This window comes from Papilio xuthus, unplaced genomic scaffold (assembly GCF_000836235.2).
Source record: "Papilio xuthus unplaced genomic scaffold, Pxut_1.1 DF826961.1, whole genome shotgun sequence".
In the NCBI taxonomy this organism is placed as follows: Eukaryota; Metazoa; Arthropoda; class Insecta; order Lepidoptera; family Papilionidae; genus Papilio; species Papilio xuthus.
The window spans coordinates 2,791,819-2,814,218 of record NW_013531688.1 but is presented as its reverse complement, the minus strand read 5'-3'; the positions used below and the strand labels follow the sequence as shown (position 1 = coordinate 2,814,218).

General features: G+C 32.9%; 6 protein-coding genes across 9 annotated transcripts in view; 2 read left to right on the top strand and 4 right to left on the bottom strand.

The window, feature by feature from the left end:
- The first annotated feature begins 268 nt into the window (after positions 1-268).
- On the top strand, positions 269-13,102 carry LOC106120127 (salivary glue protein Sgs-3-like). 4 transcript variants are annotated; one of them, XM_013315348.1, is made up of 8 exons: positions 269-357; positions 3,100-3,381; positions 9,551-9,716; positions 10,807-11,069; positions 11,412-11,588; positions 11,756-11,944; positions 12,726-12,904; positions 13,024-13,102. In XM_013315348.1, exons 2-8 carry the CDS (start codon positions 3,327-3,329, stop codon positions 13,033-13,035), a joined length of 1,041 nt encoding a protein of 346 aa, XP_013170802.1. In that variant the 5' UTR covers positions 269-357; positions 3,100-3,326; the 3' UTR covers positions 13,036-13,102.
- Positions 614-2,180, bottom strand: Polr1C (RNA polymerase I and III subunit C). The gene is made up of 6 exons (XM_013315351.1): positions 2,014-2,180; positions 1,623-1,923; positions 1,401-1,520; positions 1,143-1,325; positions 828-1,055; positions 614-754 (listed from the first exon to the last, which is right to left on the bottom strand). Exons 1-6 carry the CDS (start codon positions 2,068-2,070, stop codon positions 645-647), a joined length of 999 nt encoding a protein of 332 aa, XP_013170805.1. The 5' UTR covers positions 2,071-2,180; the 3' UTR covers positions 614-644.
- LOC106120129 (NADH dehydrogenase [ubiquinone] 1 alpha subcomplex subunit 8) lies at positions 8,281-9,092 on the bottom strand. The gene has a single exon (XM_082930802.1). It carries the CDS (start codon positions 8,984-8,986, stop codon positions 8,447-8,449), a length of 540 nt encoding a protein of 179 aa, XP_082786928.1. The 5' UTR covers positions 8,987-9,092; the 3' UTR covers positions 8,281-8,446.
- Positions 13,103-14,658: 1,556 nt separating the features above from the next.
- Positions 14,659-19,224, top strand: LOC106120273 (uncharacterized). The gene is made up of 6 exons (XM_013315572.1): positions 14,659-14,877; positions 14,944-15,152; positions 15,730-16,018; positions 16,263-16,456; positions 17,425-17,642; positions 17,719-19,224. The coding sequence occupies exons 1-6, from the start codon at positions 14,756-14,758 to the stop codon at positions 18,727-18,729; spliced, it is 2,043 nt and encodes a 680-aa protein (XP_013171026.1). The 5' UTR covers positions 14,659-14,755; the 3' UTR covers positions 18,730-19,224.
- LOC106120274 (transmembrane emp24 domain-containing protein 1) lies at positions 16,463-17,418 on the bottom strand. Its single transcript, XM_013315573.1, has one exon. It carries the CDS (start codon positions 17,243-17,245, stop codon positions 16,529-16,531), a length of 717 nt encoding a protein of 238 aa, XP_013171027.1. The 5' UTR covers positions 17,246-17,418; the 3' UTR covers positions 16,463-16,528.
- A 2,377-nt stretch (positions 19,225-21,601) lies between the features above and the next one.
- Psn (presenilin) overlaps positions 21,602-22,400 on the bottom strand; it is a 4,764-nt gene continuing 3,965 nt past the window's right edge. The window contains exon 8 of the mRNA XM_013315037.1: positions 21,602-22,178. Coding sequence (XP_013170491.1) covers positions 22,023-22,178 — 156 coding nt within the window. The 3' untranslated portion in view covers positions 21,602-22,022. The remainder of the gene's footprint in view (positions 22,179-22,400) is intronic.

The following is a 22,400-nucleotide window of genomic DNA, read 5'->3' as shown; positions in this document are numbered from 1 at the left end:
GGAAAACACCCAAAGAGTATATAAAAAAACAACTAAGAAATACACTGAAAGATTCAAAGAGCATACAAAAGACAGAACAGATTTGAAAGGATTCGTAGAATTTTTCTCACAGACAAAACATCGATCTACAGATTATACTTACCTATTTATTGGCGACAAGTAACATTACTGGATTACTGATCCTCACCTAAAACGCCTAGCTATGCATTTTTTTGATGTATTTAAATAAAAAATACGAAAGTTTGTGTTGATGAAATATTCCTATAGATAACATTATATTATTTTGGTTTGAGTCCCATATAGACTACATTGTATACTGTTTTCGTGGCACTGATTTGCGTTTTTCACAGAATTAGTGTATAACGAAATAAATATATAATTTTATTGATTTCTCACAAACCGAGTTGCGGTAGTCGTAATTATTTTACATTAAAATAGAACTAAGTGATGCTTACCATTTCTAGGTAGCGATAGCAAACTAAACAAAGAATTATATTATACAGTGATTCTAATCACACCAAGCCTATACTTTTCTTTTATATTTAATATGAAATACCAAATGTAAATTAAATATCACAAACTTGGTTTTCTTACTACATCTACAGCCCCACACATAATTATTTACGAAAAAAAAAACTTTTAATTCAAAAACTGTTTAATTCATCCAATAATGTCTTGCACTTATCTCTTAGTATTTTAACAGCTTCAACAAATATTACGTTTGGAACCATGGCCCCAACAGATTCTACGTTAACTGAAAAAAAAAAATCATTCCACAATATAAATTTTGAGTAAAAAAACTTATTATTTGATATTATTATACATACATATAAAATGATCACGGATTCTGCTCATTATAGCGGCGTCTTTAATGTCATCATATCTGTACACATTTCGGCTACAAGTATCGTAACGGGCATCCTTAACATAAGCTCTACCCTCTGAATCAATTCCGATTACACCAGGGGAAAAGCAACTTTGCAGGAGTGCTGCTTGGCCTCCTACCACTTCACGTGTTAATGTTATTTCTGGTAATAAGCGATAAGAAGCTGTGGCTGAAAACAAATGTAAGTTTGACTATTAATAGCCTCTTTTCTCATAATCTTTCTTGTATCTTACCTCTTCATAAATAAAATACAAACCAACTGGAGAAAATTTAGCATGATCCTTTCCAATCCCTTTGACTGCAATTAATTGTAGATCTAATTCATGACCGGGCCTCATTTTAGATATGAGAATGTCACCATGCACTGGCCCTAGATCTGCCTCCTTGTGAACAGATGCTTGATTCCCAATTGGCTGCCATTTTATTTGTGATGAATAAACTAAAAAAAAACATAATAGTGTTTAAAAATTTAAAAGTCAGTTCATTTTAGTCATTAAAAGTTAAATATACACACCGCTATGATTCTCATACAAATCTTCAGTTTTGTATGAATCCTTGGGCTGTGATTTAACTGCAGTACATTTGACTTTTACAGAAAATTCTAAGGTATCATATTCAGTGCCTTCTGTAGCATCTAAAATATAATAAAAAATTAGATGTTTTATTTCTTTTTAGCGTCTAGTTATAATTGTTATTTATCAGGCCAAGTAAATATTCTTTGAAAAAGCTTCCTTACCTTCAGGACGATATTCAAACAACCTAGGATCAGCTTTCAAAGGAATTAGACCCAGCCTGTGGGCAAGAACTTCATCTTGTATTATTGAGGTATTATTTCTAACGATAACTTTTTCAATGGCCATACTGGGAACTTCACTTAACATAAGTCTTCGAAAAGCATTAGCAAATGCTGGCTGAAGGCCAATCAAGTCGAATTCCATCTCAAAGTTATCTAGTCTAACAATAACAATACGGAAATTTTTCACGAATTTTTTAAAATTCCATTTCTCATCGGCCATCCCGTAATCGTTTGCAGCATTCTGAAACAGCAAACAATTTAGTTACATCTGGGCTTACTGAAATAATATCTATCAACGATTAACTTCTTCAAATATTAAAAAACATATAACCTTTAATCGATACTCTTCTAAGAAAATTCTTGGTTTTTCTTCTAGCTGCGGCATCATAAATCAATAGTCGACAATTATAAATAATGATAGTAAAAATGTTCTATTCAGCTAACTTTAAACTTATTTCTTTTATGTTTATTTAAATCTTACGACAATGCTATAATTAAATGTCAAAGTCAAATGAACACATGCCTTTGACTTTAACTTAGTTTTGACGTTTGTCAGATGTATTATTTTTTCGACAAAGACAGACATTATTGTCACGCACTTCAGCTAGCATGAAATTGAGGTGTTATTACATCTTTCAACCTGGAATTCCAGGTGCATTCTTTCTCCTCCCGATCTTAATGAAATCGTAATCAAATAACCTATTGTTAATAAAACAGAAATCAGAAAACTATTACTTTAATTAACATTTTAGACTGGACTAGCTTAATATATACTCCAACACGGCAATAAGGAAATGAATGAACTTTTACTATCAATTGCGATGTAATTTCAACCTTTTTAAGGCTAGGCAATACATCGTTATGATTTTTCAATACTCAAAATTATGATTGCTATTTAAATCAAGTAGGAGTTTTGGAAAAAAATTAATGCTATCTACAAAATCCATTCATGATTTGAACTTTCAAGGGTTGGCCGGAACTAGAAATTATATTTAAACAATAATTTACGCATATAAATCATAATTGTTATTTAGCATCATAGCATTTAAATATCAACATCATCATCATATTAGTCGTCACCTATATTCATTACATTTGCTGCGGGCAGTGGTATGTTCCAATATAGGCGTTCCTTTTTCGCATAATTTGTTAGTCAAAATCTCATTTGGGTTGTATTTACGCTTTATGATTTTAAGTGGAATTCCTTAAAACTACGAATTTCTCTTCAACGGTACTTTTATTCTTCAAAAAGGTTTAAATCCCTTTGGAAAGGTAGTTTGACGTAGAGCTCTACCAATATAAATTTGATGTTATATCACAAACTGTCTACACGACGAGGCGTTGTAAGCACGTATTACGTTCGCCGACCGCAATCAACTCAGTAAGAGGACAACTTAACTTAAACACACTGAAGCAGTAAAGTGCAGCGAAAGTGGTCGGTGTCCGCCAAATGATAATCTGTATCAAGAGTCGCAAGTACTTATGCAACCGACAGCTCCCGAGCGGCATTCGTTAGTGGCTCCAGTGGCGGACCACACCTTACTCTGAGAGCCAGCAATTACTGTGGACAACGTTCAAACTAACAAACGCGAAGTGCCATTGTCGTGATCTAATGTGATATTTCTAAAGTGCTAAACGAACAAAATGAATCACCGAATTGTTTTAACGTTGTTTTTGTTAGCGGCAGCACTGATTTTAGGTGAGTTTTTAAATATTTTTCAAAAACATTTAACATTCTCTTGAACACGATCAAAAGAATTAGCAATTGGGATTCGAACCCAAGACCTTCGGTAAATTCTAGACCTATTAAGCTTTCGTTACTATGGTTACAGAAACATATGTTAATATATATTTTCTTTGAAAACATAACATACATGTTCACAAACATAACAAAACATATTAATGTTCCATTTGCAGTAAGATTTAGCAAGCGTCTTCTTAACGTTAATAGCATTTTTTTTAATGCGCGTAAATTACATCAGTGAGTGAGTAATCACAAAATGAGTTTAAGGGTAAGTTTTACAAACATAAATTAATAAAATATGTTTAAAAATAAAACATATTTTATTAATTAATTAACCCAAGGATTATTCAACACTAATGATTTGTAAACTATTTGTATAAAAGTTGAAAATGTTGAAATATAAGTCCGGTAGAAAAAAAACACGGAGAACAAGCGTAAGATATTATCTAGCATTTAAGCATTTTAGTAATCTATTGCTTTGTTCATTGTTTTGCTATCGTATTTGTTTAAGGCAAGTGCCTCTAATATGATGTGAAAATACAGATAATTTTAACTGCCCGAATTTATTTATCTAGTAATAATAATATATCCGGGTTATTGCCGAATAATGTTCAACATATTTATCTATTAATCAAATGTTAATCTTTAAACAGCTGCAGTTTTGTCGTAGCAGTTTTTGAACGACTAATGTAATAATACGGTCAAACTTTCAAACACAATGTAGCTGTGGTACAAAGTATAAAGCCTATCGAGACTGATGTACTTTGTTCCTTGTATAACAAAGCCCAAAACAATTTCTTTTGTTCCCTATGACTTATTAATTAAGTACACGTACATTTATGGCAATGACCCGAACAACTGAAGTTATGAAAATATAGCATGTAAAGGATAAAAATACTGAGAAACACTTAATATATTATTATTAACTTCGTAGAAATTGTATCATTGATTTCTCTTAAACAGTAATTACGTAAGGTTAATGTAAAAACGTTTCAAAACGGATTGGTGTAACAGACGTACGCGTTATAATGATTGACGTTTCTTCTCGCTAATATTATTACTTATAGTCCTATTCTATACACCTTTGCATTGTTGTGTTTTGCATAAGAGTACAAAAACTTTCATTTAGATTATAAACACCTAAATGATACAGGTTACTATTTCAACACTCAATTATCTAATAACAAAATCATCCAAAAATATACTTTCCTTTAAATATATTTTTCAGTTTTTTATAAATACATAATTTCAATGTTAAAATACAAAAAGAAACAAGTAATTTTTTTTAAAGTCTGACTCCACAACTTCAACAACAAATGGAAGTGAGCTTTTAAAAGCCAAATTGTGTAAACCTCTTAAGTTATCGAAAATTATACTTGAGTTACATTACAAAATTAGGTACATATGTTCGTTACAAAATATGGAATGGTTTCTTATCGAATTTAGGTCACAAATGATGAGACACGCAGTCAATGAACTATAAATGATTACGTCAACTTTTTTTTGCAAATAAATCTCCTTTATATGGTCATTCGATGCATACATAATTTAATTGATCCATAGCAAAATATACTTTTAAAGGAAAAAATGAACCGGATTTTATACGTAACCGACATAATTTGCACAAGCTTACTGCCTCAGATTCGTCTTTATGTGCACAACAAAATAATAGTTGCATAATATGACATTTTGGGAAAACCATGTTTTTGCAAGGCAATTTAATGCTGAGTATTACTTAACGTCATTAAGACACATTTCTTTTTTTTATCATAAACATTTCTGCCTACTACAGTTGATAGAGTATGTTATTATTGATCTTTAAAGATGAAACATTATAACTGAAAACTTTTTTCATTCGTTTCCTGCGATAACGTGATCATATCAAAATTCACATACAAAAGACTTCAACGAGTAGTTAAATATATTTTGTGCCAAAAAACGTTCGTGATCTCCCTGTAGTCGAAATTCCAATGTTTGAGATATTTTAGTGTCACGTTTTACCTAATAATGCTTAACCTCTAGTCAGCGGGTCTTCTTTGATGTTAGAAAAGTCCGAAGAAGTCACCAAAGGGAACATCAGTTGGTACTTACGGAAAACCGAATTATTGAATTTTCTATTTGGTCGAATAACTAAAATAAATATGCAGCAGTGTAACAAAATAATAATTTTATAATTAGCACAACGTCTTTATTTACTTGTAAATAAACGTGCTAACGACTCATCGCTTAATATGCCTGACGACGGTTATCATAATTTTGTTTTATGTATTATAGAAAAATTAAAGCGTTTTACCGTGTACATAGGCTTACAACTGTGTACAAATAAGAGATAAATTGAGGAAATAAGTAATAAAGAAAGTAGGTAGTAACTTGGGACCGCTTGTATTCAGCCATATAGCCGGTCTTTCCGGTTAGAATGTTTGTAATAATATAGAATATTACTATTAAATATAAACATTACGACAAATTCTGCAATAAAATCCCACAAATGCTATTCAAGACAACAGTTTTACAATAAATATGTTCTTTGTAAATCTTTCTAAACTCATCCTTTCAACATACCGAAACCAGCGAAGCGTATTCTCTCCATTTAACTAGAATTACTTAACAAAACATCTACCACATTCTCTTAGTGCTAATAAATCTACACTACCTACTAAATCTATAGGAAGTCGCGCTTCTTAAGCACTGTAGGACTCTGAGTAGGGGAACTAGACTTAAATATAGATAATTATGTAAACTAGTTTGCTTTTTACCTTTTGTTCTAGAATTGCAACCTTGCATGCAGGTCAGTCGGGGAAATCTAAAACCACCTTAGCAACTTAAATAAAAAGATTCGTCACAATAACGTATATTTGAACTTAATTTGCTGTCGCCGGATCGAGCTCAAGGCTCCGTACATTAAGTGCGTTATAATTCAATCGAATTATAGTTACAACTAACACAAAGTACCATATCAATTTAAGTTAATGGCAGTTATGTCTTAGTTAAACCTGTTTCTGTGACTTACTATTGTTGCACTTCTGAGCAAAGACAGAGGGAATTGTTTAGGTCCTGTAAGGAAAATAGCTAAGGTTATATAAATGCCCAGTTCGAAATGACGAAGATCTTTAGCATTTCCTTAAACATCGCCACTTCTATGAAAATCTCCATTAAAATACTAAACATTTTGAATGAAAAAAGAACTTTATTAGTTCCCGTCAATTACTCGAATTTTTCTCGCCTTTCAAACCTTCCCTAGACACCCACGAACATTTCAATACCAAGATAAGATAAATCCGTTCAGCCGTTCTCGAGTTTTAGCAAGATTAACGAACAACAATTGATTTATATATATATATAGATTATCCGATAACAAAACTGTTGATTTAAAATATCAGGAAATATTTCACGGTCGTAAGTTCTTAATATCCAGGTGAATGGGGGTCAATAAGTAGGGCTGTGTGTTACTTTTACTTTTTTTGAAAGCTCCTTAAAGCTGTTCTGTATTTTTTATTTATATGTTTTTAGTTAATAAGAGAATTTGTATGCTTACATAATACATTGGTGTCATGTTGATATTTTTTGTAACTACAGACTATCTTCTCACTTTAGCAATTGAGGTAAAGTATACCACCACTTACGGATGTTAACATTTGTTAAATCAAAATATCGTTAAAGGACCGCTATTTTGTTTATTATTATGTAAATTAAATAATAACAAATATTGTGGGTGTTTTTTCAGCTTAGAAAAGTTTGAGAATGTACTTAAGTTTCGTTAATGAAACGTCTCTGATTTGCTGATACATATAAAATAATTAAAGTAACAAATAAATATGTATTAACAAATCAATCAGACTCAGGGTACCCTTTGAAACAATGTCGTATTCAGTACACAATTATAAACGAATTTGGTTACGAAACGTAGTCGAGCTGCTTACCCAGTTAACGGTGCATTTGTGACGACCTTCGCTCAGCCGCCGTCAGCCGACCGCTCTCTAAGCAATAAAGCAACTCCCAGTTTGATTCCGTACCAACAAACATCTACATCTTTTACCTATGCTAATGTTATAATGAGAAAAGATATGCTGCCGTATTCAGTGCCATTTAGAGAAATCAATAAGAGGGGTCCCCATTTTAAGTACAAGAGTACGTGCAGCAATCATTCGTTTCTTTGTTCATAATAGACTCAAAAACCGAACAAAGATTTCAAGAATATTACAATAGTATAAATGTCTTCTATAATGAATAACCAACACAATTGGGGGTGAGGGGGTGTTCATATATGATATTTCAGCTATTAATATTTAGAAACACTGCATTAAAGCTGCATTCAAGAGCGATGGCAGCCGTCGATAGAGGACGGGCGCGGGGTGGGGACGCCTTTGTTTGCATATTTTTTTAAATAATGTCATCCGTACCTTAAGGAAATCTATATCTACATGTCTTTTAATTTAATAAAGTTTGAGTAAATATGCCAATACTATTATATAAAGGACATTTAGCTGTATATAACAGTTCAAACTAATCACTTTCCACAAATTGTTACTAAATATTATGAAGCAAAGATTATGCACATTGGGAAACTTTACAGTGAAGCAACACTGGCAGAATATGTAAATACACATATATATGAATTAATTATATTATATCTATTATGTAAGTGCGTGAATGTAAAGTTATAATTCCTTTGATGAATGTTTTACCCTTGACATCAAAACCAGCTTCCTGTCGCTATTTGAACAATACACTTTTTCGTACATATGAACATGTTTAATTCAAATGTAAAAATACAAAAAATCGAAACAAAATATCAAGTTTTCTATTTTTGAAAATCGAAATTTGCAATTTAGGGACACATGAAATGACCAGAGTAGCGGAAATCTTGGTACTAAGCATCTATTCCATTACAATTTATAGGTGTAATATAAAGTATACAATAAAATACTTCGTTCTGAATCTTAAAAACCCAAAGTACCCGCTCTTCTCGCACTATAAAAATACATCTTATTGAATCAATTTATAAACTTTATTACGATATTTATTCAGTGACATGGTAGTAGCGACTAGTGAACCTAGCCGGTGGGCGCGGCTTGGAGTCCGGTAAGGAGGGCGTTGCGTCAGGATACTTCTTGTGGCACGGACAGGGCGGCGCAGAGGGTGCCGGACTCGGGCTGCAGTGCACGCGGGCACGTGTAAAGTAACCAAAGTCCGGCCTCTCTATCTTCAACTTTTGTAGCATGCATTCATCGAACACGGCTTGAGTTGTGCGACAATATCTTAGCGCGTAATTGCCGGAGCTCTTATCTACGCAGTTGGAGTACTGATTGAACTCTTCTAAGCAGTTCTTCTTTACTTTCTTGAAGAAGTTGAGTGTGCACGCAGTGACTTTCCTGCCGAGGTCGAGGCAAGCGCGGGGGTCGTTGAGCTCGTAGCGGCACAGCATGAACTCGTTGTTAACTGCCTCGCAGTCCTTGCCGAGGTGCGGCCCTGCGCTCATCAACGTCGTAGTAGTCAAGTTCACTTCGGGCACCATCAACTCGCTGCAATCCGGTAGCTTCACATTTTTTGTCAAAACCATTACTGACTAATGTTATTAAATTAAACGTCGACTGAAAATAATAATTTGTTTTCAGCAAGGAATTAATATAATTATACAAAATTTTGTATTGTCACTAATCGTCAACGTCAACGTTCGTTTCTTTTACTTATGTCAAAATAGAAATAAAATAAAATAGAACAGCAATCCTTTCTTGTCACTGACCTCTATAGATAGTGGTACTATTTAGGTTAGTGTTTCTTGAAAATACTTATTTATGGTAATAAGTATTTAACTATATAGAGACCTTGTTAAATAATTACCATATTCACCCTTTTTATAATAATCGACAAAGCGAACCTCATGGCTGAAAAATCATTACATAAGAGCAATATAGTACACCATCATTCTATCGCGCGATGAATGGAGATGGGACTTAAAGAACAATAACAAAATTATTCTTCAAAGAAGCCACATTAAAGCGCCGTTTCCGTCCCAAACTTCTACTAGAACGCGCTTCTTCACAAAGTTAATGTCGTCTAATTTTCGCCTGTCCCAGTTTTCTTCAGATCTCGTCATCAATTTATTCTCCTCACTTTTTTTCAGGTAAGTGTCAGTCGTTATCGTGTCCATCTGTTCGGACAAGCAGCGGCTGGCTGGACCTATTCCCGCTGCCGTGCCGTAAGCATGGAGATTGCGGCGTGATGGGCTCCCAGCACCTCTGCTGCAAGGGCTTCTGTACAAAGGGTGTGAATAGAGCAGCCGCTGTTCGGTAAGTCCGGTCTATGAGTTCACATTATTAGACGAGTAATAGATGCTTCTAGAATTCACAATTTATCATCATTATCATCATCACACATTTTTTTATATAGAAATCTTTAGCGCGGGGAACCAGAGGGTTCTAAAAGTTTCATTCCATACCTGATTGCTCTTTTGCTACCTTCTTCGCGTAAAACATTTTATTTCGTAATTATTTTAATAGTAAGGAAGTAAATAAGGAAAACTCCATGTTTTTTACATAAGAAATTAAATTGTTTTAGAATGAACTAAGTATAGTACGCAGTTATATCGAAATATTGTCCAGGTGACTACACGATTTTACATACGAACGTAGAAACTTAAATTTGTTAGATTTGCAAACTCATTCATTCGTAAATTCAAACAATCGTCAATTACAACAAAGATATTAAATTAGATGCATATTTTTATAATACGTACGCACGCAAGTATAATTAAAAGTGAGCGGCCAAGTATCCGCGCGGTCAAGCCAAGTCCATCATCTTGCAATAAAGTTTCATAACAGATTTATCTGCCAGCCTACTATTTTGTTTTTTTCACCTAGGCCGTAATGTCACTATAATTAGTAATATTCTTAATTTACCTTCAATAATACAGGACAGGCAGTGCAGTGTTTATTTATTTTTAAGATGTATTTTTCCTCGTTTTTAATAAAACATTTCATAGCTATGAAAGTGCACATTAAAGATAACTTTTAATATTTCCATTATGGTGAATACGCGTTTTATTAATTGTGGGTATTTTGAATGTACTTATGTCATAAAAAGTACATCTACCATGAGTGATCTTATAACTACTTAGTTTTATTGCTTGAAATGCTTAAAAAGATTATCAGTACCGTATTACGTGATGATTTGATTACCACAAGCGAGACTAATTGTACTCAGATATAAAACTCGTTATTTTGTAAAGGTTTCCTTAAGTTATATTCTCAGTACCAATTGCTTGTAGCTTTATTAGTTTTTTATTAGCGCAAATTCATTAAGATATCACAATTCAATAGTACCATTTCACAAATTTTGCACTATTCTATTGCCATTCGAAGTCATTTCCGAATGTTGTAGTGGTGAGCCGAGCAGTAGTGTAGTCGAGTTGAGTAGCAGCACAAGTAGCACCAGCACCACAACTAGCACCACAACGACCACCACCACCACAACGACCACGACTACAACTCCCAGTACCACCACCACCAGTTCCACCACCACGACGACCACACCGGCGCCGACCACCACCACGACAACCACCACGGAACCGCCCAGACCGTTCTTCCAGCTGCTGCCTATACAGAACTCGCCCACGTCCGCGCCTGCAGCGCCCGCTAAAGTCGGTAAGTTTTTTTCTTCTCTTGTATAGCACTATAAACTAACAATTCGATTTACCCTGTTATTTCTACTTCACGATGCCCATATACAACGTAAAGCTGTAGCAATAGCAAAACTTTGCGAACTTCCCGATAACACACAACAACAGTTTGAAATTGCTTGTTCACGTTGGACGGTGTTTAGACCGCAACCGAGAGTCAACGTGAACAAGGACAAAAGCTTGTTGCTACGCTGGATTACTGTTGGAAAACCTATCCAACAGTAATCCAGCGTAATTACTACAGATTTATCCACCTAATAAAATCAAATGATCACATTAAAATTAGATTTTTTACTCTAAAATGCAGGGAAAACCCAGAAATACGTGTGTCCAAAGAAGGCGGCTCCCGTGGTTTTGTTCCCGATCCCCTGCGAGACCAACGCCCAATGTAGAGCAAGTAGTGGGGCAGACCAGGTGTGCTGTCAAGGACGATGCGTCAAGGGAGAACCAGCTCCACGGCCCACTGTGCAGCAAAGCCATCAACGTAGGCATAATGATACTATCTATTAACAGACGAAGCAACTTTCGATATATCTAGCTGATAGGTAGCCTACAGAAATTTCTCAGACTAGCGTATTGAAAGATTGAAATTGAAAATCCACATCTCTCAATTTCATTTTATTGAAACCAGCCATAATTTATTCATTTCAGCTCTACTTGGCGTGATACCTCGCGAGTGTCCCGCGGCGCCACTAGGCGAGTTGCTGTTTGAGGTGCAGTCGTGCAAGTCTGACGCGGACTGCTGGCCGCGTGTTTGCTGCCCTGATGGCACCCGCTCCTATTGCCGCACTGCGCGCGCCCGTCTCGACCTCGTGCCTGTTGCCAACGCCATTGATGCACGTAAGTTTTAGAGGAACTCAAGAGGCTTCAGCAGGGCAATCTTCGGGCAATTTGGGTATAACTGAGCTAAGAATTACTAAAATTGTTTTCGGATTTGATTAAATGATTTTTTTTGGTTCGAAAATGAGGCAAGGAACTTTTTATTTCCTATACGGATAGTCTTTATCTTTTTGTGAAAAGTATCCAATATCTTTTTTGTAAGTGACAATCTGAAAGTGAATGTCATTAGAATCAGATAACAGCTTACATTGTTCCACTTTGTTATTGCGATAACCCAAAACAATCCTTTTTTTTACATTATTACTATCGTAAATTTAATAACTTTATTAAATAATTGTTCTCCACAAAATACACTATACTCACTTCTATTACTCATTATCGTAGCACGTATAAAACTTAGTCTTACCGTATTAAGGTACACTAAAACACTAGTTTTATTTATAACATAATAAATAAATCGTTAATAATTAATTCGAAAGCGTCGTTATGGTCAAAGAGTATAATAAGTATACTATAGCTACTACTAGGTTATGGTCAGCTGAGCTGTGACGGCGTCATGACAGTGACAGCAAATAAACACGATCTAGCAACCCTGAACCATAGATGAAGCAAAGTTTACGCTAAAACTTTTAAATTAAATAATCATACTTATATAGGTCTGACACGCTGTATAATATATAGAATTTGACTTCTCTTTGTTAACACAATTTGGGCTTTGGATTGAAACGGCAGATAAATCTTATCAAATGATATGGTTGTTAAGCAATTACTTATTTTCTAGCTCTGCGGTCATTCGAACAGTACTTGCAATGTACAGCGCCGCCGCAATACGACCCATTCCCGCAACGCTGCAGCTCGAGCGTAGACTGTTTTCCGAACCTGTGTTGTGCAGAAGGTGGTAAAAAACATTGTCGTCCTCCGCAGCGTAGCCTTTTCTCTCTACTCGCTGGTGTCACACAGGTATTTTTAACCATTTAGTCTTGTATTACCATCAAATCAATACACACATTTGTTTCCACTAGTAACTTACCAGCTAATATACTAAAACTCTATTTAACTAACATTATTTTGTTTTTCAGAGATTCGGATAGAAGTTCGAAATGCCAGCTTAAGTAAATAAAGGTGTGTAAGAAAAATATGTAATTTATGTTTTATACTTTTATATCTTTAGAAATAAATAACTGTATTTAAGTATTGAATGTATTTTTATTTCTTAATTAAAGATTAAAATGTAATATTTCACTTTAACTTATTTTTACTTATTTTATTACTACACAGTCATATGTAATAATAAAAAATTATATAAAGTCTCTACGTTACTTTCAAAGTTTGCTAGAAAAAGTAGCTTGGAGGTCTAAAAAAAGTTAAATGTCTGTGTATAATCATTTGTACATATGAAAGTGAGAATGATTTGCTAAGGCTGAGCCAAATAAAAGTCTATAAGGTCTGCTTATTCTTCTAGCCTATGAGTCAAAGTTTTGTTGTGGTAATACTTGCACCATATTTATGACCCAAAAAAATAATTTAAGGGTTCCAGTATGGAACCTTTCTAGATATGATTATGTTTCGAAATATCCGATTAGCTATGTGATTGGAATAAAAAAACAATACATTTTTTTTTGTTTATTAACCTAAGTTATCTCCATGTTAATCCAGCTGAAACAAAATAATATTATTAGATGTTATAAATATAAAATTAAAAAGGCGAACGCTACCAATTGAACAGTTGAGCAAGTTGAAGTTGAAATGGTTTGACATTTAACTACTGTTGATTTTAATAAAATAAAGAATGACAGTTTGGCAACATTTCAATATAATGTTAAAGATAAAACTGTGTAATTTGGCACTTGTTGAAAAATGTTTTCTTTTTATAAGTTCTGCCCACAGCTGATATTCTTCCATACAATCACGGCCCGGTAAAAATTTTCATTGGCAACACTGGTCAAAGCATACACTGTCATACTACAGAAAACCAACATTGAATCAAACAATAAAAGTTTAAATTTCCTTTTCAATCGACTTAGTGCAATTACTAAATTATAAAAGAAACTAATCACAAAGTGGTGGTGGAATACATTATTTAAAAAAGCTCCAAAATAATATTCTATGCAAGATCACTTCATAATTAATGTAGAAAATTGGTTAACTAGAACAATAATTACCTTCTTGAAACCAATGTCATGTGCGTATTCTCTGAAGCATTGTCTGCAAATGTTCAACCCATACTTGCGAATAAGTCCATGTCGGTTAGAACAAGCTCGGCTGGAAAGAATTTCATTATGAAGCACGTGTTCAAAGATAACCACAATCTTAAACACTATACGACAATTTATAAAACTATACATACCATGAACGGGATCCTTGCCCGTATCTTCGGGGGTGAGAATACCAGATATTTGCGTGACCCATCACGAAAATATAATTTTCTTAGATTAGTCGGTGAACAACACGTCCAATATGGCGGATTTACAGAATAAAAAGGAAAATGTTGTGCAATTTGAGTTTGACAGTTTGTTAATAATTTGGCAAAGAGTAAAAATGACACAGAGCAAAAATGAGAATGAGATTTTAAAACGACATTTGAGTGAAGCTTACCTTAAGATTATTTGTTTTGACATTCACTCCAAATAAGATATGACCTAAAGGTCTATGTTACCAGGTAATAAAATTTAAAAAAAAATGACATTCACTTGTGTTCACTTGACGTCATTACAAAGTCCAACTTTTGAGAGTTTTTTATTCATTTTGACTTTTACATTATTAGACGTGTCGTATTTTTTGTTGCCTTATTAAGCATCAAATTGAAATAAAATGGGGTTATTTGTATGTCTTTTAAAATTGGTTTTGAAAATATTAATTTATTTTGCTGTGTTCGTATCTGTTATTCTCCTTATTCCGAATTTGCCTCCATACACGAAGTTCACCGCTATAAAGTAAGTAGACATAAAAAAGTTATTCGAATTTACCGTTATGTGAAAATAATAATTTTGAAATTTTAGGCTTGAACCTACACAGCCTAGGAGCGGAGTTTTAGCTCCTAATGCAGCTCTTAACAATGCCGATAAATTATTTACCAATAAACTAATTGGACCTGAATCATTTTTAATTCATAATGGTGAACTTTACACTGGTCTTGCGACCGGTGAAGTTGTCAAAATTTCACCTGGCGGTCATATTACTTTTGTTACGAAAATAGGTCAGCCTTGCAGTAAGTAGATCATTATTTTTTGATATTGTATTTACAAGCTTTAACACATTTAAGTTGGGGATAAGTTGGTTAATTTTATTAAGTATGTTCTTCATTCTAATTATAATAATATTATAGTAAAATTGCTATGATGCTTTTTATTGTAATTTAGTTGATATTGATGTATGGATTGTCAGACTGCATACATATAACTACTCATATTGAATGCAGGTTAATGATAACTGGTTATTTGTATAACAAACATTTTTATTGATAACCTTTAAAGTAGATATTAAATGTTAATATGGTTATGAATAATTATTGTCTTGGCCAAATCATTCTCTCGTAGCTTCTTCTCTTACAAATTATTACAATATAAAGTTCTCAAATACCTTAGCAAACTGATTTGATTTTTCTTTCTTGAATTTACAATAGGTGTATGTGTAGATGTAGTAACTGTTCGCAGATCTCATTAACAACAACATAATTTATACTGAGTTATTAATTTATTTAAATTGAACAATGGGGTACCAGAGTTATAGATAATAAATTATTAAATGAATTATATGATAAGGTTATAATAAACATATTATTTCAGCCGGCCTTTCACAAGAACATATTTGTGGACGTCCCCTTGGATTAGAAATAGATGAAACAAATAACTTATTGTATGTAGCCGATGCCTATTATGGTATTTGGAAAGTGAATCTTAAGAATAATAAGAAACAACTACTTGTTTTGCCAAATGAGGCAATAGATGACAGATATCCAAAAATATTTAATGATATTGCTTTGGACAAGAGTGGTAATCTATATTGGACACATTCATCAAGTGATTATGACTTGAAGGACGGTGCAATGACACCTCTTTCTGACCCATCTGGGAGGTAAGATTTTTTAAAAAGTAAGTTAAAGTAAAATGGGTACAGTAACTCCTTTCTAGACAATGGCAGTAAGATAATAAGGTTACAGCTGAATTTCGTACCTATAAGTTAATAATGTAATAAAAATTGTAAAGATAAAATGCTGTTGCCAAACTAAATCAACCTTCAATGTAACTTTGCTGTAGATTATACAAACTAATTGATAAATCAGTCATACAATAATAATAAACAATATGTATTCTTTCAGATTGTCATTTTATAATTCAAAAACTAATAGAAGCAATGTGCTTGTTGACAATCTCTGGTTTCCTAATGGAGTAGTTTTGTCACCCGATGGTCAATTTGTATTAGTGAGTGAATCAAATCGCTACAGACTAGTTAAATATTACATTAATGGACCCAAAAAAGGAAAGACTGAAGTCTTTGCAGCAGGTTTACCAGGTGAGGTTATTTATGAGTAAATTACATAAACACAGGACATAACATGAAACACTTTTTTATTGTAATGAAAAATCAGTGTTTATTGTCATAACATGGGTTCTTAAAAAGCTTCTTAATCATATAAACCTGTAGCATTCCAACAATAAACATAAAAGTTATTTGGAAACTTGACCATACATCCACAATGAAAGTGTCTTCAAATGCAATGTAGCTGTCACGTGACTTCATGGCGCCGTACCGATCTAACTGATGTCGTGCCTGGACTACAGACTTGAGAATCCGCATCAATGATTCTGTTATGTTGGACACATCAATGTAATATGTTACACCCTCCTCGTCGACCCCCATCCATTGCACAATCTCCTCCAACTCTTCACCTTCAGCTGTCACAGTAGTCTCCTCTTCCATATCTTTATTCTCCATCAGCACGTCGACAAACACGAGCTTCGAATTCATAATACTATATGAATTGTCTAAACAAAATACATATTCACCTTCATGCTCCAATTCCATTATAAAGGTATTCTGTGATCTCTTATAATCTGATAATAGTTTCATACCGTTTGGATCTAATATATCGAAAGAGATATCCAAATCGCCATGTTGTCCATCCAAAACTTCGTAATGCACCTCCATCATTTGTCCAACTTTACCATATTCAAAGAAACATGTCCGCGATCCAGGATCCACACGAAAATTCATGTCTGTTTCGTAAATATATTGTGATTTCACATTTTTGCATACAATAGAAATAATAATGCAAGAGGTTAAGAAATACATATTTAACATATTGGTGAAAATAGTGATACTAAGCTATATTCAGTATTTGACTGCTATAACTCAATGTTTACACAATTGTTTTTCGAGGTTTTATATGAACATGGCTTTTAAAACACATGAGCAAACATTGGTTTCCTTTGTATTAATTGGTTTGAGAAGTAGATAAAACTTTTAATTTTTTTCAACAGGAATTCCAGATAACTTGAAAGTTTTACCCGATGGCTCTGGTGTTCTTGTTTCGTTGTACGTTGCTTACGATGATGAAGATCCTCACCTCAGTCGGACAATGGCCGCCACACCGTTAGCAAGGAAATTCTTAGCGCGTCTTATTAGAATGATAGAAATACCTTTCGAATTTCTTTACGAGCAGTATCCCCACGTCATACTTGAAGAAATTGTTTACAAGGTTGGTACTGTAATCCGCAAAATTTAAATACAGCGATCCGTTTATGGTTTTCTAAAACATGTTTACTTATTTACAGATTGGACATTTCTCTTGTTTATCTGGTATTATACCACAAAAGTCAGGTATATTGCAATTAAACTGGGACGGTGAAATAGTTGCATCGTATTTTAATACAGACAAAAGCATTGGTACAATTAGTGACGTTATTGTATATAATGATAAGTTGTACATAGGAAGCCCACATTCCTCCTACATTGGATCAGTTGCCGTTCCACCACTTCTAAAGGGCGCTTTTTCCAAGACTCGCGCAGGTGCAGCCAATAATGCCGAAGTAAAAAGGGAGCAGCCAAAAGTTGAGTCAGCACCTACAACTAAAACAGTTAAAAAACCAGAAACGGAAAAAGTGAAAGTTGCTGAAAAGATAGATGTACCTAAACCTTCAGTACAAAAACCAAAAGAACCCACCCCTGTTCAAAAACCAGTACCAAAACCAAGTAAAGCAGAAAAAGTTGAAGTCAAACCAAATAAACAAGAAACCACAAGTACCCCTAAACCAGTTGAGACCAAACCTATCAAAGAAGAAACAAAACCTAAAAAAGTTGAACCAAAACCCATAAAAGAAGAATCCAAAACAAAACCAGTTGAAAGCAAACCCATTAAGAAGGAAACTGAAACAAAACCTAAACCAATTGAAAGTAAGCCCATGAAACAAGAAAGTGTAACAAAGCCTAAAACTGTTGAAGAGGAATCAAGCAAAAAACAGACCAAAACTGTTCCCGTGGAACCAAAAACTGTCCAAGGCAAAGACACACCAAGTAAAAAATCTAAAGAATCAGATATTAAACAAAATGTTGTTCAACCAGAACCAGTCAAAGCAGCTAAAGTTGAGAAACCTGAGGTAAAAACATCACAGACTGACAAAAACAAGGACAAAATAAAAGTTAAGACTCCAAATAAGCCCCAAAAACCTGTACCAGATGAAATTCCAGTTAAAGAAGAGATTCCGTCCGATAAAGTACAGCCAGCAAAGGAGACATTGAAAGTAATAAAAAAGACTGGACCAGTCGAAATCCCTAATCCTAACTAAAATAAGGTTGTGGAATATTTGTTAATTTAAGGTAATAATGGGAATTTTAAGAAAATAATTATTAAAACTTTTTTTTAAATAATAACAAAGTAATATGATACAAATATATGAATCAAAATAAATTGCGTCAATTAGGTCATTCCAAATAACATTCCGAAAAATAATGTTTCAAAATATACCTTAATTAAAGTACAATGTATATTGAAATCTTAGAATATAAATACAAATTATATAGATGTTTTCACATTTGTGTTGGATCTCAGAGATTTTGGCTACAAAATATTCCAGTATTAAACAATGAGGCTGAACATAAAGTTGATTAAATTATCAAATTGTCGAATAAAAAATTATTTATACGCGAGATCATCAACATTTCGAATATATTTTACAGGTTACCAATAAAAAGTGCAATAAGATCTATGTAAATACATATTGCAATCGTTCTTCCTCATATTGTTTTAAATCTCATATTTTTATACATTTTCTACATGTTTTTTTTTTAACTTATGTTGTTTGTTTTTTTATTTTGTTTGAAGTTGTAAATGTAAAACGCACATTATTTTTGAATATTTTTTTGTATTGAAAATAAATTTATTTATATGAAAAATGAAGATATTTTATTTCCCTTACTTTTTTTATTACCTTAAAATTTCTACAATCTCTCATCTTCCCTCTTTTTAAAATAGAATGATAAAAACTATAATGACATAATTAGACATAACATCTCTGCCTACATACACTTATGGGAAAATGAACAATATTGTGAGGGAGAAATAAAAAAAATCTTGCTTCATAAATATAAAGAAGATATATTAAAACACATTAGTTGCAAAAAAAACTGAGTACCACTTACTCGGTGTTAAATAAAAAAAATATTGTATGGAATGTATGTATCAATATAGGCATTATTATGAGGAAAGTAACACGAAAATTGTAAACAGCTGGGTTTAATAAATCTATTTGTATCTATAAAAATAAAACATTTCAGTGATCAATAAATAGCTTGATAAATTGCGATTTAGCCAATAAACTAACAAATTATTCTATTATTTTTTTTCTAATAACTTCCTTTATTTCTTGTCGACAATTTTAGCAAAAATCTACTTAATCTAGCGTTACCCGAACTATAAGGAAAATTTACATCCATTTATTTTACAATACAAGTAATTTTCGGTTAAAAAATGTTCATTGTACATTACAATCCATCCAATATGTATCTAATACAAAGATTTACTATTGATTTCTGAGACCAGCATCACTATGTAAAACATATCGTCATTAATAATTGAAAAAACAGAGATATGTTAAATCACAGGTTAGGTCTTAGAAACCCACTATTAGATGAAAATATCAGCTTCATTTCGGCCGTTAAAGGCTAACATTGTATAGACTGTAATTAAAATTTCAATGTACTTCATTAGCCTCCAAAATTTATAATAGAATTATTTAACTTTACACACATAATACTATTCTGGAAATTATCAAATAGTATGATAAGCAATTTTTACATACATTTATTTTTATTTCTAAAAGAAAAAGATAATATGTAGTTTCGAATAATTATAATGAGTTGACAACAATTCATAAAAAAACGGACTAATTTTAATTTGTTTTAAATACAAACTGGATATACCAACAATTTAACAAATACTAAACAATCCAATTGTGTTTCTTGTATGTAGTATTTAAGTAATATTAACCAGAGCAATCTATCTACATAACATTCATTATGTACACTATCAAACATTACTCTCTATCGGTGTCTTTATTTATTGCGACATTTCCTCTATATCTACATTATAATATCTACTTTCCTCTGATTATTTTGCATTATTTCAATATCATACTTAAACTAAAGCTTCCAACTTATGTAAGGAAAAATTATTATTAAATTAGCCTTCATTAAAAATATAATAAGAGGATTTTTATATGAAGAGAATTTCAATGCATTATATAAAAATGTGTCACCTGATTGCCCATTTTACTTAGTTCTATGTATTGACAGAAAACTTGTATCATCATTTGTTTTTATGTAGTTACAAGTGCGTCGGTGGCTCAGTTGGTTAAGCACTTGACTTGCAAGCTGCAGGCCCTGGGTTCGAATCCCGCAATGTACCAATGTGTTTTTCGATTTTTGATTTACATATGTACATTTATTCCGACGTCCTTACGGTGAAGAAAAACATCGTAATGCAACATGCACATATCTGAGAAGAAATTGAAAGATATGTGTGAAGTCAACCCGCACTGGGCCAGCGTGGTTGACCAATGCCTAGTCACCCTTGATTTAGGGTAGGCTCCAAGTCCTCAGTGGGGACGTATAGTGAGCTTGATGAACTGCAAGTCAAAACGATAACTAAGTATATAGATACAGATTGATTTATATTTGTGCTTTTTTTTAATAAAAGTCCAAAAATGTCTGTATTTTCTATCTAACTCGCGAGTAGGCGAAGTTCTTTAATTCATAGTAATAATGTTGCATCAGGTCAATTGTAAGTACTCTTCACATAAAAACTGTATTACAATATGAAACTAAATCATGTTAAAATGAGGAATTTTTTGATAGTACTTTCGAAACTGACACCGATTTCACTTACAAAGATTAGTTACGACATAGAAGAATGATATGTATCGAATAAAATAAAAAATGATAGTAAAAATGTCATTCAAATGATCAAGAAATCGATTCTTATATAAAATATAAACATTAAATAAATAATGATATACATTTTTGAAACCTAAACGGAAAAGAGACATTTATATTGTACTTTTTTATAGATTTTTAAAAACTGATTTTTTTCATACAAAAATTCTAATATTACAATATGTTTCTTTAAGACCTAATTTAAATAATACTATTAATAAGACCTTAACAGCAACAACAATGGTTGCATGAATGGGCCGGATTAAAACAAACGCCTAAAAAGGGGAATAATCTATTTCTATGTGTCCACCTCTTTGTTTAAGGTAGACTATGCATCTACATTTGCGGTTGTCTATGGACAGTGGCTGTTTCACTATGAGTTCCTTGTTTCACACCTTATGATATGAAAAAAAAGTTAAAGTCGCACTCAAATTCATTTTTTTTGTCACTTAAACGGTCTTTTAGCGTACATATCTCATACTAATTCTACACTAAACATATTCTTAGGCCAATAAATTGCGTGTAGGTAAGATATACAATAACTGTAAGTGAAATTGGTTGTCAGTTCTGTTTTTTTATATCAAAGTTTTATCAATAAATGCTACTTTTGATTAATTCGTTTGAATTACCTAAGATGTGTGGGCGGTAGCTAAATGAAGACTTGTTCGGCGGCGAGCGCGTTCGCGAACGGCTTGACGACGCCGCGAGTCGCGAAGTAGAATATCAGTCCGAATGTTATAGATATAGGCAAAGCCGGCAGAGCTTTCTTGAATATAGCCAGCAGTAGTAATGTTAGGCACAGTCCCTGGAAATTAAATTATAGCTGTTAACACATTCACTGCCACTTTGTTTGTTATGAAACGTCACATGTCACGCCAGGAGACGGTGACATTGAACATGTTAATTTGTCTATATTGACAACGTAGAAATTTTAATTCGACTGACACAACAATCTTTGTTACTTCATAAAAGTTACATTCATCGGAGGATTTCTTGATAGGAATTTTATATATGTTGATAATGTAGA